Source organism: Micropterus dolomieu, linkage group LG02 (genome assembly GCF_021292245.1).
Source record: "Micropterus dolomieu isolate WLL.071019.BEF.003 ecotype Adirondacks linkage group LG02, ASM2129224v1, whole genome shotgun sequence".
Classification (NCBI taxonomy): domain Eukaryota; kingdom Metazoa; phylum Chordata; class Actinopteri; order Centrarchiformes; family Centrarchidae; genus Micropterus; species Micropterus dolomieu.
Window position 1 is genome coordinate 27,478,070 of NC_060151.1, and position 16,165 is coordinate 27,494,234.

Sequence of the window (16,165 nt, forward strand, 5' to 3'; positions counted from 1 at the left end):
AATAAAAAAGAAAGTAGTGGTAAGTGGCGTGTCATTGTCTGTGGAGGTAGAGTAATTTTGGTATATTGAAGATGTGTGTGATGCAAGAAGATTCGGAAAAGAGGAGAAGGAGGAAAGTCATCCGGTGTGTTTGACCTTTAAGGGGGGGGGGAATTACCAGAAAGCGTATTTTTTGATTGTGTGTGTTACAGGTAGTGATGTGCGATACCACTTATTTCCTATACGATCCAATACCAAGTAATACCCAGGCTGGTATTGCCGATACCGATACTTTTTACATATTTTATTTCTAGTTTAATGTGACCTCCCTCTCCCGTTTCTGTATTTATGAGAGAAATAAGGAGTAGGCTATAGCCTTACCAATTCAAAATAATAGCTGCATAACAACAAGACATCAAACTACTGTCATATTCTTTAATTATAATGAAAATATCCTGCTCAGAACTGCTGCTTCATAACATCATCCTATTATTTTGACTTAATCTCAGATGTTTAGCGAAGTTTGTGGTGTTTCCAAAGTATTTCACTGCCTTTGCACACAGCGTCATTATTACCTTCAAAGCTACAACACAGCCAGACGTGACTGTTTTTACTGTCAGCCAGAGTAAGTATTCAATCTCGGGAAATGTAAAGGGCTGCAGTGGCTCACTTCACATCATAGAGCCGTAGCGCAAGCATGACTTTGACAGGCGGAAGGAAAAGTAGTTCCTATCAACCTAGTAGTTAAACCATCCTGGTGACAGTAAGATACCTATGATAAAACACACACTCACTCCAAATTACTGAGTTTATACATGGATCCTTTTATATGAGTATCAATCCTGGAGCAGGAAACGTTGGTATCAGAAATAGATACATTAGGATCAATCCACACATCACTAGTTACAGGGTGAGGCCAAATCAGAGAGCTCGTCTCAGATGTTTCTGCTGTCAGGAATATGAATATGTTGCTGCAGTTTGTAGAGGAGCCATAAGATGTGGCAAGAATAACTGCCATGTGGAGGAGTGCAAAGAAGAGAAGGAGCAAGCAAAGTGCAATGCACTGCGGGGGAAATCACTGTATGGGGGTCAGCACAGTGTTCAAAAAGAATTAAGGGAATAGAATTGAAAAAGATCAGAGCAGGAAAAGCATTATCATACGCTGAGACTGCTCAGAGAATGGAAAGAAACAATAAACTTGTGCCAGTGAATAAGGAGCAAGAGCAGAAAAGGAATTGAGATATTTAGAGTATCTGTATGGACAAGAATTGCCATGGTTGTAAATTTTGCAGTTGAAACAAAGTGTTAATCTGAAACGATTATTATGATGTTTGTATGCCTCGAAAGACAACGCAGGGCGGGTATAAAGTCACATGCAAATACTACAGAAACAAATGGATGAGATGTTTATAGACATCCTCAGATAGAAACGGATAAAAGAGCCATGGCAGAAAAGGCGCGAATAGTAGCGTGTCCATCCGGGTGTCATGTTGTCATCACTGACGATCTGAGCTGGAACCCATAAATATCCGGGAATACTGTAGAGTCATTTGACCCTGGAGTGAATGTCGTAAGTGAAGAAATGCAATTTGTCATTTTGGCAAGGTATTTGCATGAAGTGTTGTATGAAGGGTAACCTTCCTTTGGTACAGAATGGGCATGATTTAGAAAAAATAAATTCGTTTTTGGGATATTCAAGATTAGATTTAATTGGTAAAATGAGGACTGAAGTTAGTAAAAAGCAGCTTGTAGATGGTTAATAGATGCCGTAGGCCTGATGTATCCTGTATCCTGGTTTGCAGTATAATGGAGTGAAAACACAGATAGTGTTAATTCTGAATCGACACCAATGCCAAATCTTTTACCTGAATGGTCTGTTCTGTCAGATAATACCAAGATGTATCAAAAGCAGAACTTGCGGTGTATTTATCTCTCCTCCAGCTGATGTACAGCTCTAGATGATTTTGCAAACGTGGTTCAAACAGAATCTTTAAAGTACCAGGAACAAAAATATTTTATAAAGTCTATTATTTTTAGTTGACTACTTACACTTCAGATCCTCCACTTGAGACGTATCCATTTTTCATGCGTCAGCTTTTGAGATGAACCACTTTCAGATGAGCTTCAAATTTTGAATGAGAGTGATGAGATCCTCAAATAGGGACGTTTTCTCTCAACTGAGCGCGAAAATTCCTTTTAAATTGGTGAACTAAATGAATGGCAGATATTTCTCCCAGTCTTCGGTCTCTTCTTTCAGATTTCTTTTCTTGCACTCAAGTAAACAGACATTGAATAAGATATCAGTGTGTCTGCAGTTTAACACCACAGTAAATAGTAACAAAACACATTCATCTATCCATCCAAGAAAGTGTACACATAGCACAATATATAACTAGGATGCCAATCGAGTGATTCAAGTATACAGTGTAAACATTTGTTGACAGTAAATCTTTCTAGAAACATTTAGCCTTTAGCCTCAACAAGCTATTCTGGGTTTACACTGAAGTGTCAGTGAAAACATTGCAGAGCCCTTTATCCCTATACAGAGTATTTATGCTGTACGTTTTCTTCAAAGCATTTTTTGCAGGAATGAATTCAATGCACAGCAGATTTTCGCATTGCTATGCATTGGTACAAAACACATGGGAATGCACCATTCACCTTAAGAGAAGATACACTGAGAGAAAGCCATTTAAATGTGTCATCGGTCCATTTCTGGTGGCATGTTTTTCTATTACGCAATAGAAAAACATGCATGGGTGCAATCTCCTTTCAGTGCACTCAAAATTCTTTTATACATTTGCCTTTTCTCTCCCTTATCAACTCGAGGCTTTGCTCTTATCTCGCTGGAGCCTTGTACACACACAGAAAATCGCAGAGATGAATCACGCTGAACTACAAAGCGCTTTTCGAATTTGAGACAGGAGCCCTCCAGAATTTGTCAAACAAGCAAGCAAAGTCGTCCCTTGAAGAAAGCCCTTCCACTCAAAGACAAAAAAATTAATTGTAGGTTCAAGCATGAGTGAGGTCTTTGGAAACAAGCCTAAAAGTAATGTGATTAGTTGCTATTTTAATTAAACCATCCGGAGAGACGATGACAAAATTAAATTAGTGTGGTTTATTTGCAATTTTAAATGACGTGTGTGTCTGTCTGTGTGCGTGTGTGTGTGTGTGTGTGTGTGTGTGTGCACGTCTGTCTGTGTGTGCGATTCCTCTTCCATCTTGCACATCCTTCAGTGATGTCATCGAGGCAGAGATTGAGGACGCTGCCCTAAAGTAACCTGCTCAGCTCCTTCAAGGAGGCCACAAAAAGGAGGAGAAACAAATCTTGTTTGGCTTTGTGTCTTTCACCACAATCACCCTAAAAGGGATCAAAACACCTTTTAGAACAAACATGCCATCTTAAATCTTCCAGAAAAGAAAAAACTCAAAGGATATTGCTGCATTTCCTCCTTTAATTTCTCCTCTCCTGCTCGGAACCTCTCTAAAGATCACTTTATAATTGATGTTCCACCAGTTTCACGAGTATCAGTGCATTATATGATTACGGGCTTCTGTGATCAATAGCTGTCACATAAATACACTGGCTGTATTGAATCTAATCTAGCAGAGTGGGAGCTGGGGTTTAATTAGCCGTTGTTAGCAATTTCCTGTGTTTGTAGCTCCACTCCACATTTGGGACCCTTTAGCCTCTCGCAATCATGTTAATTGTAAAGTCTTGCATTTTATCAGAGCCGTAGAGATTATATGCATTGCCCCTTTTAAATCATTTCACTCACTTAAAGTGTAAACAGTGTAACAAGTGTGCGCTCATAAAAGGCAAGTCTTAAATCAAATGGAAGTTCCAGGGGAAGAAATGCATTTGTAGTTGGCCTTTTTGAGGTGGCTCTTTTACATGAAAAGACTTGCAGCAGCACAATAAGCATAATCCTTCCCTTTCCTGTTAAGCTTTTATTTTGAAGAAAATGCAGTGGATGTGCAAACTTCACTAAGCTATTAATTTGAAACATTTGCAGTTTTATTGACAGTAACTTAATTTTTTTTAAAGGAAGCGAATGGTAATGAATGGTAACAGTATTTCTGTTACAGTAAGAGGGGCGTGTGTTTAGTATTTACTTGAGTCACAATCACCATAGTTTTTGACTTGGTCTTTATTTGTTCCTGTCAGCAACATCACTGGCTATCATCTAACACTCGCCATTTATTTGAGTATTCATGTATGGATTCTCATTCTTATCATAGCAGGACATGAAAAAATCCCCGCCACATTAAAACTTTAGTCTATAATCACAACAGAGCTACTGGATACTTGAATTTGACCTATTAATGGAGCTACTAGCTGCGTCTTTTTGATTGTCTGTATACTTGTAGCCTCTGGTTGACATTTTCTGCCATAATGTCACATCTAAACCCACCCTTCAGGGAAAAATGCTGAAGCACATCGCCACAGGCCAAAGTTGGGCCTCTTTCATTAGGAATGCACAGAGCAGTGGACATGAAACCCCTCATGGAGGGACAATAAGGTGACCTTCTGCATCCAGGCATGACATCTCTCCCAGAGAGCCGAGCATCCAGACAAACAATTCCCATCATCTCTCGTCTCCACCACTCGGTCAAGCGTGGTATGGTCCTAAAACGACCGTTCGACCTCTTTGTTCTGCAATAATTAACTACTGCAAAGGTAACAGCCCCTCAGCCTCAACTGGTAGCATCCCCCTGTGTGCAAGCGTTTCCAAGAACAAGTCTGCTGAGAGCTGATTGCCTGTGGTCTGTGGTTAATACAGCTGTAAATGACTTTACTGTTAGGAGCATGAGTGCACCTAGCGAAGAGACTGACCTGCTTTCTGGCAGAGGAATTAAACGACTGGTTGCCCGGCACAACCAGCTTGTGAACTGTTATTGTGGCATACTGATGAGCCACACTGAAGGACAACTACACTGATGAGAGTCTGGTGTTGTCCCGTTTTCATGAAGGAAAAGGAGAAAACAGTTCAAAACAGTTCTCCAACTACTGTGTAGATAATCATCATCACTTCATCCCTTCAACAGCAGCCAGAAGGTGTAGGACAGATATAATGGAGAAAAATTTGTCTCATTTTCCTCCCTAATGCTTTTTAACCACTCTTGTTCAGTCAGTATGTTTATGTTAGATTTTGATGTTGTCTGAGTCCACACAACCACATGTACAAGGGGAAACTTGTGTTGTGCCCAATGAGCTGCCTCCCCCCAGCTGGGTATCAAGTCGTGAGGTTGGCTGGAGATCTTTTCTGAAAGCTTTAAAGAATGTGTGTGCGACCAGAAACAGGGAAAGGAAAAAGAAGTAGTGAACTTCTGAGTTTCCTACTCTTTACCCTCATCTGGGGGAGGGTGTTTAAACAGAGCATTAAAAAAAATCTGTCCAAAACCTTCCAGTGGTCTGAGGGCCTGCTGCAAGAAAGTGATTTGTGAGCACTGCTTACACTCAGATTTCAAATCATTTTCACACATTGGTAGTTGAAAATTGCATATAAATTTGGAAGTCCCACAGGGCTCTTGCATGCACACGCATTCCTTGCAAGAATTGTATTTGTTTTGATTAGAGAAATTTGTCAAAAATTACAGGAAAGGAAATCATCTTATGCTGATAATCGCAACTTGCATATGTTGCATATTTAGTGAAATGGACCCATGGTTCACCAAGTGTCCATCAGAATGTATTCTGTCAGTACAGGTGTGAGTGTACTTAAATGGCATTCTAGGAAATGTGGGAATCACGCCAGAGTAGAAAACCCATTCTAAAAGAGTTGTTACAACAAAATCCCAATACTCAATATTGTCTCTCTCTGATTACGTTTGTCTTCTTACTCCTCAGGTGATAAGGATGTAGATGAGTACTACACGAGGAAGCATCATCATCCTGATTTTGGTGGCCGGGGACCAACCCACATGGTGAAGCTGAATGCAGATCCCCAGCAGCATCAGCAACACCAGCAGCATCAGCATCAGCAGCGGCAGCGTCCCCGCCGAGTCCAGAGGGCCATGTCCCAGGACCATGTCCTGTCTCCTCCCAGGACACCGCGTCGAGGAGATTACGGCTTATCTTCGTATGGTGTCATGGCGGCCGCTGCATACAGCAGCAGTCGCCACCTGTCAGACGAGCAGCTACTGTCAGCCGACCGCCTCCACTCCCAGGATCCCTTGCTGTCCCCGGCGATGAGGCGTGACAAGTTCCGGGAGAAGGCGATGGCACGGGCAATGTCTCACGCCGACATGCTGCTGCCAATCACGCCTGTCATGGACCGCCACAAGATGACCAAGATGCACTCTCAACCCAGTGCCTCTAACGACTCCTACAACACGCTGACGGTCAACCATCAAGCGAGCACGTCAAAGAGGCAGGCGTTTGCCTCACGACGAACACACACGGTGGACCACCTACAGTACATTCCCGGCCACCACCACACATACCGCACTGCCAGTAAGAACGAGGTAACTGTTTAACCGCAGAATGGTCAGCTGAAGGGTTTCTGAGACACACCAATGACGTCAAAAGAAATCGCTCATATCAGCAAGTCTCCTAAGCAGAGGTGTTCTGTCCTCTTATTTAAACAACCTCCTACATTAAAACTCTTCCTGCTTTTTAGCACAAGCTTCCTGTGTCATCCAGATTTTGGGAAACTAGAAGCAACCCCGGCAAAGACACTTCTCTCTTAGAGCATCATAAGGGCTTTGCGCGTTGACACAAAGAGGGATCCTTCATGTTAGACGTTTGACAGCAAGAAGAAACTATTTTTTAAATTGGACATGAGACTGGAAGGGAATTGTATCAACTTTATAAATATATAAATATACTATATTTACTATTTGTATTTTCAGTCCTTGTTATAGCTTTAGAGATTCTCATTGACTGATGTAAGCACTTAAAGTGGTGCCTCTTAAAATTGTCCCATTTCAACGATGAAGTGGATTTATGGGTTAAAAAGCACAATTAATGAATTCCCTTTTTTTGTTTGGTTTATTTAACTCTTCTTCTTTGGAAAAAGGCCAGAACATATCAGCTTCTTAGTGAAAACAGAGGTTATTTCTGTTGCATATAATAGATAAGTGTAAATAGGCTATATTAGCAGCATTAAAACAAGAAAGCTGGCCCTTTGGCTATTATGTTTTGTTTTTCTTTCCACCTGGAATCTATCACGGATTCCCAATTAATAATTTTAGATAAGGCAAAGATCCCAAATTAATATTATTTCCACAGATGTCTGCAAAATATGTGGATGTAATATGTATATGGGGTATATTTTTCTCTTTTTTAACTGTGCTTGTAGCATAGAATGATTGTGTACGAAACAACCTTTCACCACTGTTAATTGGCAGCTTCAGTGTGCAGATGTAAATCCACAGGTGAAAATGGAACCTGATGGTTGTTAGAGTTAGCCAAATTTCTGTTAATACATTTCCTTGCTTTGTCGTCCACAACGATGACCCTCCCCCACCCACCCTGCTTAGGTAGTGATTGGCCGGCTGCTTCCATCTCTACATATCAGGTACTCTGTGTTGGAGCTGAGGAGCGAATAGGTCGGGTTTTGCGTCGATGTGTTGACTGAAACAATCAGTACTAAAAAGGACGTCATGATCGCTAGTCCATCAACTTAATTCAATTAAACTGTGAACTGTCTGTCCAGATGTTTTCATTAAAGCAATGCCTTATTGTCTGGAATCCCATGTGCTCTTAATTGAACAATCATGCTTTTGTCACATTTCTCGTTGTCTTAGCTTTTTGTGTAATATTATTGATTATACTTTACCAGCAGTAAAAACCTGTACAAGATAGATACAGTGCATATACCTCAAAGATTAAATTCAATTGAGAGAGCCTCAAACTTTAAAAGGAAAGCGATCAGTACATGCTAGAAGGTATTTCTAGTGGCAATTTGTTATTCTAATCACATTACCTGAATTAGCTTTGTTTAATGTCTATGGGCTTATAAGTATACAGTGCTTTTGTTTTCAGCTGTTCAGTCAGATGTACTGGAGAATAGAGGTCTTCATGAGTTCACTTGGTTCCTAGTGATCAAGACACAGACCAGTACCAGAGTTGGACTGGGTGTCAGATCTGTTTGTCCAAAATGTCTCATACTGTAGTGAAAGTTACAAGTTGGTTTTAAGTCCCAAGTCATGACAATTGATTCCCCACATTATGAAAATGATGTCCCATGTCCAGACAAGTAAGACTTAAGTTTTTTTGTCTGGTAGATGGGTGAGTTTGGTTGACATTTAAACAGGTCCATTTCCAATCATGTCCAAATTTTTTGACCGGTGAAGACTTCTACTGAAGAGTCCAGAGGCCTTTGCAATATGTATGTTTATCGTCCAACAGCTTGAGGGTCGAAAACAGTCTTCGGTATGAACATTTTCAGACATTTCCGAAAACATGCACTGCCCATTCCCAAAATGTCAAGAATTATAAAATTGTATCTCTTAGTGATAACATTCATCAGATTACAACTTGACCTTATTGTACAGGTAAAAAAATCATGAACATTGCTATTTCTATTATCAGATAATTGAGTTGTATGCTACTGTATATAAAGACTTCAGTACAATGTTATTTGTGATTGGCAGCATCTTTTTTCAATGGAAGGAAAGCAATGATAAATTCATAGTATGTTGAAACACGTTCATGTCTTGTTGCATGTTTTTTCTTAAGTTTTCTGTCAGATTTTTTTTTCAATGAATTAATGATTGATGACCTTGTAGGGATGTGGAAAGTTGGCCAAATGAGCTCAACAAAATTTGTTCATTCAAAATTGATACTTGCTACTTCCGTTTTTTAAATGCCTGTTCTGTATTAAATGATGTCAATTAGAGATTGTCTTTTTTTTTTTTTTTTTTTTTACAAAATCATTGTTTTTGTACGTATGATGATATTTTTTTTCTTTTCTTGGAGAGTGCTTGCAAGTCATGAAGTTGATAGCTATGGGTGTGGGTGCGGGGGTGGGAGGTGTTAATTGTTCAGTAGACTGCTTCAGACAGATATCTGTACCCTTCCACCTCGCTCAACTAATCTTCACAAACGTCTGCTCCTTCTTTTCACTTAATTAATAATGATGTCATCCCAAGAGCCTTTTTATCTATGTGCAATATTTCCTATTCATGCAGCATAACTCTCTACCCACATACTCTTTTTAAAATGTTGTGAGTTTTATTTGCTACCATAAAGGCTTTGTTGTCCTTTTCATTTAGGACTGTTGTCTTTCGTAATCAGGAGTTGTTGTTTTTTTTATATAATACAGCTAAATGTGGTACGAATGAAAAAGTTGTCTGTGTAAGTGCACAAATAACTGGAGACTAATTTAAAGGCTTCAAAACAACAAAACATGACTGTTCTTGTGCATTTTCTGTTTGTTTACAAACTATTAAAGCACATCATGTGTGTTGTATACATCAATTTAATCAGTCTTTCATATTAGTAGTAAGTATTGGCAGAAACAGACAACAAGTTTATTCAGTTTGATGCTCTTACCACTAGAAACTTTCTTAGTGATCAGTGTGACAATGGAACTCGTTATGGGGATTCATGTTCAGCTAACAGTAGGTGGTGGTGGTAGCTAGGGTTTGAGCTAATGTTTGTGTTTTTTTGCCTAAGAAGTCAGTCAAGTCATCTAGCTAAGTCACTATTATCCTGTTTAAGATACAGTATGTTATAGTGCCACATAAGCAAGTTAAAGTAAAATAAAACGAGTTCAGGAGCTGTCAAAAATTACTGTTACCAGGATAAATTATAGTGACATTGGAGCAACATTGTTCTCAAAATACAGAGACAGATTGTGACCCTGAAGAGGTCTTTCTGAAAAACAAGCTGACTACAGACCTGGTAAGACCTAATTATCTCAGCTGGCATGTACTGATTATCTTTAAAATGGCAAAGTCCTGTACAGTAGATATAAATATAGAGGCTAAATGGCATATGTTTCTGGCTATACCCTATGACACTATGACACATTAGCAGCAGCCCTAGCTAGCTAGCTATCGGCATTATTCTTCATCTCAGAGTGACTAACACATTACTCAGTGACTTTCCCATGTAATGTGCCAAATAATGCACCTGTAAAAATGATGTGGTTCAGTTTTGAGTCATAAATCCTGAAGGTGGGCTGACATTTTAACGTTACACTTCCTTATACACTTTTTCCATCAACTGAACTGATACATTTCAAATGGGAGTTTTGTTAGAAGCCTAAAGTCAGATACTGTATGAGGTAAACTTTGAACAGTTCCTCAGTAAAAGTACAATAGAAGCAATAATATTAAAGCACTTGCACAATGAAATTCTACTGTTGACTGCAGCATATGCACTCATGGTCAAGACCCGTCGGCGCCAGTATGTAACGCACTAAAATGGTAAAGGTAGCTGAATGATATTTAACAGAAAACGCAAAGTAAGGAGGTGGTTGGGGTGGATAGAGGGCCAGAAACTGGACTTTCAACCGCTGGAGACCGCTGTTCATTCTGAACATTAAGTGTTTATTAAGTTACGTAAATAGCTTAAGTTATGCAAGTAACGTTAGTTAACATGTAATTTAAGTAGCCTAACGTACATAGTTATTTTAACCCAAACCTTGATCATTTCCAAACCCTAACCAAGTACTTTTGGTACTAAATCTGACCAAATTGCACTGTTTCACAACTTTAACAATGTGCCGTTTCAAAATGGCGACTTTTGCAACATTAACATTTTATTTTGTAAGTAATCCCAGCCTTTGCATATGTATTGTTTTAAAAGTCATCCTGTCTGGAAATTACCCGGACGTTGCATATTTATTGTTGCTAACCATTTCTAACTTGACCTTGGAGCCCTAAACTTTGAAAAACGGGGTTATCCAGGGCATTAAACGACGCCAAGGGGTCTTGAGCAAGCGCCCATATGTGATGGGTCGGGAGTGAGTATGGCTACGTTCAGACTGCAGGCCAATATGACCAAAATCAATTTTTCACTCATATGTGACTCAGATCTGATCAACTTATAACAGTGTGAACACCCCAAGTCACATGCAATCTGATCTTTTCCAGTTCAGATTTGAACTTTCTTCTCTACCCTGCCATCATCTGCTCAGATTCCATTTCTCCCACTTGAAATCCACCGGACCGCGAGCTCTCATCTGAGTTATGAGCATGCCATTTGTCCAAGTGGACCAAGTGGCGCGCGCGCGAGAGAGACGGAGTTGTGGGGCAGTTGCGTTGCAGAAACCTTAATGAAATGAACAGAAAGTTGTGACCCGTGAGAGGACCAAGAAAAACGGGAGTCTCACGTGAGCTAACTGGAGCTAAGTTCTCTTGCTCCTGGTTTACTTCTGTAGCCTGCAACAGCGTGTTGCGTGTGACGTTGTGTTGTTCTTCTGTGCATGCGGGTCACATTCAGACTGCGGAGAGTTCACACTGGAGTATGATATGGGCCACATTTAAACAGTAATGTGAACTGTCAAACCTAATCACGAGCTCTCTTCTGAGTTATGTGCATGCTGTCGTGGAAATTGTATATTGCTGGTGAAGGATTGAACAAATAATTGATTAACAACAAACCGTTGTCTTTGAATAATTTATTAATGAAAGAGAACAAACAGAGAAGTACAATAACACACATACAGCTGGTCCAGAGACCTGCTGCCAAGGGCAGCTTCGGGCGTCTGGGCCTGAGCGAAGGGATGCATAATCATTTACACAGTCTAGGTTTCTATGTTTTGGGGAATGTTCATTCAAGGTCAGGAGAGGAACAGCAAGAGGGGGAAAACACTAAACAATCTCACAGAAACAATTTTCTGCCACGACACATGCTACTTGTCCGTGCACACAGTGGAGAGAGAGGGGTGCGGAGTGAGTTGAGGGGCAGTAGCGTTGTACAGCGCTAGAAACCGTAACGGAAAGAACAGAAAGTTGTGAACACTTGTCGTTATTCAGGTGAAATGTGACACGTGAGAGGACAATGAAAAACGGGAGTCTCCCATGAAAATCCGGAGGGTTAGCAAGTAGGAGCTAACCGCAGCTAACCTCTGTGGCTCCTTGTTTACTTCTATGCCACAGCTTGCTAAATCAAATAGTAAATAAGGAAATCCATTAGACTTACCCTAATAGGCTGGATGAAATCTTGGATTTTATTTGTGTAGAAGGGCAGTGCAGTGACAGAGCGTACTTTAGAGGGGTGTGTGTGTGTGTGTGTGTGTGTGTGTGTGTGTGTGTGTGTGTGTGTGTGTGTGTGTGTGTGTGTGTTCTAATCTTGAAAAGCTGCATTCTCTACTCATTAGTCACTGTAACTCACACTGTAAATTTCCAGCTAAACTGAGGCTTAGACGTAGACATATAGCCAATATGTTACTATTCTCGTTTCAAAACGACTCTGCGAAGATTCGACTGAGATTGGGAGTTGAATCAGGCTCCATCTATCGAAGCAAAGAATACTGTTTTATCAACAGTATAGCGAGTCAAAGTCATCACATCGCTTCCTGCCTCTCCACTAGCTTCTGAAACTGCATTTTGTCTACAGAAGTCTACTGGCTCTCATTCAGTTTACTAAAGTGTATTCCTGAGGTTTAATTCTCATGTTTTAAGACAATCCAGCATCCGATAGCACTTCCTGCTGCAAACCTTCATGATTTAACATAGTTAAACAATGACTACTGTGTGGACACAAACCACAGCTCCCATAAACCTGTACAAGTATTTTCCAGTTCTTTTAGTTGTAATCGCTCCTGTCTAAAACTTCCACAGCGCACGTTCCTCTTTGTCCTGCCGTTATCACAGCTCATCTTGCCCGTGGCGAGCTGTGACGTTTAGCCCATAAAAGGTCAAGGGCTTATGGGGAATGGTGTTCATTAGAGCCTAGAAACAGAAATATTAAATAAACAATGATACTTCTTTGCAATTTTTGGGCAATCATTTCAATTAACACAGAACAAATGGAAAGCAGTGGATTTATGGAAACATGAACGTATAATCAAATGGGATCCTTTTCAGTTCTCACACAATCAAAAGACTGACCGAGTTAAAGCAATCCCAGAATGTGACTAAACAACCTTACTTTTACTTTAAGGCAGTCTTTGTAAGATTTTACCTTTTAATCCAGTTTATGTTCTAGTACATTTAAAGATGTGTCCAAAAGGCAACTTCTATTTTCATTTGGTTTGCTGCTGTCTCTACACACAGCTCCGTCTGTGATTATTATGTCCAAGAATCCAAGTCGATACTTGTGACCTTGTGGAGAACAGCTTTCTTACACTTTGAGACGAACTATGTGCTTGACATTGTGCACAATCAATAAACAATTCTTTAGGTCACTGTGGCACTGTTTGCATAAGCTGTGTCATTCATGTAGACTTACCGACCCTTACCTGTTCTGTCTGTGAACTGATTCTGAGTCTGTCTTCTTTGCATTTTTTTGTCTAGAGAGGATTTGTCAGGTCTCAAATGCTTATTTAAGCCTTTAAAAAAAAACCAAAGAATTGTAAGTGCTGCAGAGATGCTTCTTCTTTATAAACATCCAATTTACTTTTTCAGATGCATTTGTTAGCTTACAACAATTAATTAGTTAATTCAAAACAAAAGTTAATATTTTAACGTGACCACGTTGTTTCATTGTGGTTTGCTATTGATTTTGTCATGTTTCATTTCACTATAGCTCTTACACACAGCTTCTAATCTTAAAGAGGGACCAAGTTCTTTTACAAGAGAGACCTGAGAACAAAGTCTGGGCTACACTTTAGCTGACAAGCACTTCCCCAAACATGAACTGTGATTGCTCAGCTTGGGCTTCTTGTGTTTTCTCCTACAAGTTTCTTTGGAATAGAGACAGTTGATAGTGTAGACATGTAGGTAGTTGAAGAAATGCTCAGTTATCTTCTCCTTTTCAGTAACACACATCTAGCAAACACACCTCCAGTGTGAACCAATGAATGAAAGGCTGTTAAAGTGGCGATTGCTGTAGTCTCCTATTCAGTAGTAAGATGTGCATAGCCCGCCACTGCATATTGTAAGAAAAATATAGATATAAACACAATTACTGTTAAAGCACTATACGGGCTGATTATGTGTGACGTATACATCCATCAACAAGTGAAATCTGACACTGAAGCATAAATCAAAACCTGGTATCTATGGTGGAACCGATATTAACACCTTGCATCAACAATAAATCCAGATTTAGAAACAGCTCATGGCTTATAGTCACAAACAGAAGTCACACTATCTCTACCCTAAAGCCAGAGATAGCATTGACTGATAGTTACTAATTAATGTCTGTGATTCAGGCAACATGTTTAAAAACTTCAGAACAGACTTCTGCATTCATAACATTGGTGCTACCCATCTTGGTTAGTAGAAAAATCAGTTTTTTTCCCCACCATCACCATGAATTTTTCATCTAGAAATCAAATATACATACACCAACCTGCCTTTGCCTCATAAGCTAAAACTTTCCGTGTCATTATATATCTGATCACTAATACCATCAGCAAAAAGCAAGACTCCTTTTGCTTTTATGACACGTGTATTAATACCCACTGTTCCCATCACGTCCCGGGCCATCTGAAACCTTCTTGAAATGCATAGGAGCAGCGAGCGGGCAATGCATTTCCCACAATACCACTACAAAACCCTATGGTTAATAGTGGGAACACAAATAGGCAGCTAGCAAAGGCCAGTGGTTTCCACTTCCTTCAATACCTGTCCATTTGCATTTAGATGGAAAAAGGAACAAGGTTATTTGTACAACTGTGGGCCAAATGGGGGAGCAATGGTCAAATGTTTGGCCATCACACTATTTAATTATTATTCTCTCAGTGTCCATATCAGGTGAATTACTTCAGTGCTCTACTTAAATGATCCTGATCATGAGAAACAACAATTGTCTGTTTATTATCCAAAAAAAAAAAAAATGATGTTGTGTCTATTATAACACACTCTTTTATTATCAGTGCTCCAACCATCAGAGGAGACCATCTGTTCATCTAGGGGAAAAAATGCAGTATCTATTCAAACCAAATGCCAGTACCAACAATGTAAAATATCCACAAATCTTCCTGTTCAGTCATTGTGTATCACTGGATGTAGCAATGTCTTGCTCTGAGGTCTGTCTCTGATGGGATGACCTTTCCATTTTGTATAAAAGAAAAACATGCAGACCACTGGGATGAAGCCTGAACCTTTTCACTTGATTATTCTTGAAATTTGATAGCCGACTTGACTGGCATAGTGAAGGATTTCAAAAGGCTGTAGTTGACCTTATATATCACCGCCGACCTGATCAGATCAGACGCCACAGCACCGTGACAAGTTGTGTTCTGATTGATTGATGTGCCAAACAAAGCCAGGGAGAAATGCCTTGAGTACAGTGACACACAAACTCAGTCTGACCAACAGTGGTTGATGAAGTATAGAAATGGCTTAAAGCTACATTAATCAATATTTTTATGTTAATAAAGGATGTAGTAAAGGTTGTAGTTACAGATAATTACCATCCGACTGTGCAGTTCCCGTCAGCTATATGGAGCACTTTAGCATCTTTCAGCTCATTGTGTTGGTTTCACAAACCACAAGTTTGCAGTTTTGGTTCACTCTGACATGGTTGACTCTGAAGCTATAAGGAAAAATCCACAGCATGATACCTGCCCAGCACCAAATGGCAGACAGACACTGTGAGCAACACGGTGGAGGATTTTGCTGCTAAATAGCCAGATATTTCCCTCAGGAGTTGGCTAGAGACTGAAAACAGAGGTAAAAGGAGAGTGAATATTGGGCTTTCAACAGGTGGACCAAACATGATTCCAAATGAATGCCAGTGTTTTCTGTTCTGTGTCTGCTCGTAGTGTACATAGGTAATTGCTTGCCAACACTTGACACCATAACTTTATGATGCAATAATATTTCAACGTTGAAAACTTGCTTTTCTGCCAAACAATATCAGCCAAAAAACACTGGATAACACATTTGCATGCCTCATTTTTCCAATTTTTAGAAATGAAAATAAAATACACATTTACAACAGTAACTATAATTGAATATTTTCATCCATATTCACTGTATTTACTAGTATTGACACATGCACTTGTAATGTTTATTTAAGGCTTTCCTAAAATCTTCTCAAAATTGAATTTGTTTTTCTTACACTCAATCAAAACTGGCAGAAGACAGTAAGGGAAGCTACTGACATGAGGTGAGA

At 39.8% G+C, this 16,165-nt stretch overlaps 1 protein-coding gene across 6 annotated transcripts in view; it reads left to right on the forward strand.

Moving 5' to 3' along the window:
• The window catches only part of LOC123963771 (protein shisa-6), a 76,934-nt gene extending 70,166 nt beyond the window's left edge, over positions 1 to 6,768 (forward strand). For all 6 annotated transcript variants that reach the window (XM_046040832.1, XM_046040840.1, XM_046040817.1 and 3 more), the window contains one exon: positions 5,831 to 6,768. In XM_046040832.1, coding sequence (XP_045896788.1) covers positions 5,831 to 6,459 — 629 coding nt within the window. In that variant the 3' untranslated portion in view covers positions 6,460 to 6,768. The remainder of the gene's footprint in view (positions 1 to 5,830) is intronic.
• The last annotated feature ends 9,397 nt before the right edge of the window (positions 6,769 to 16,165 follow it).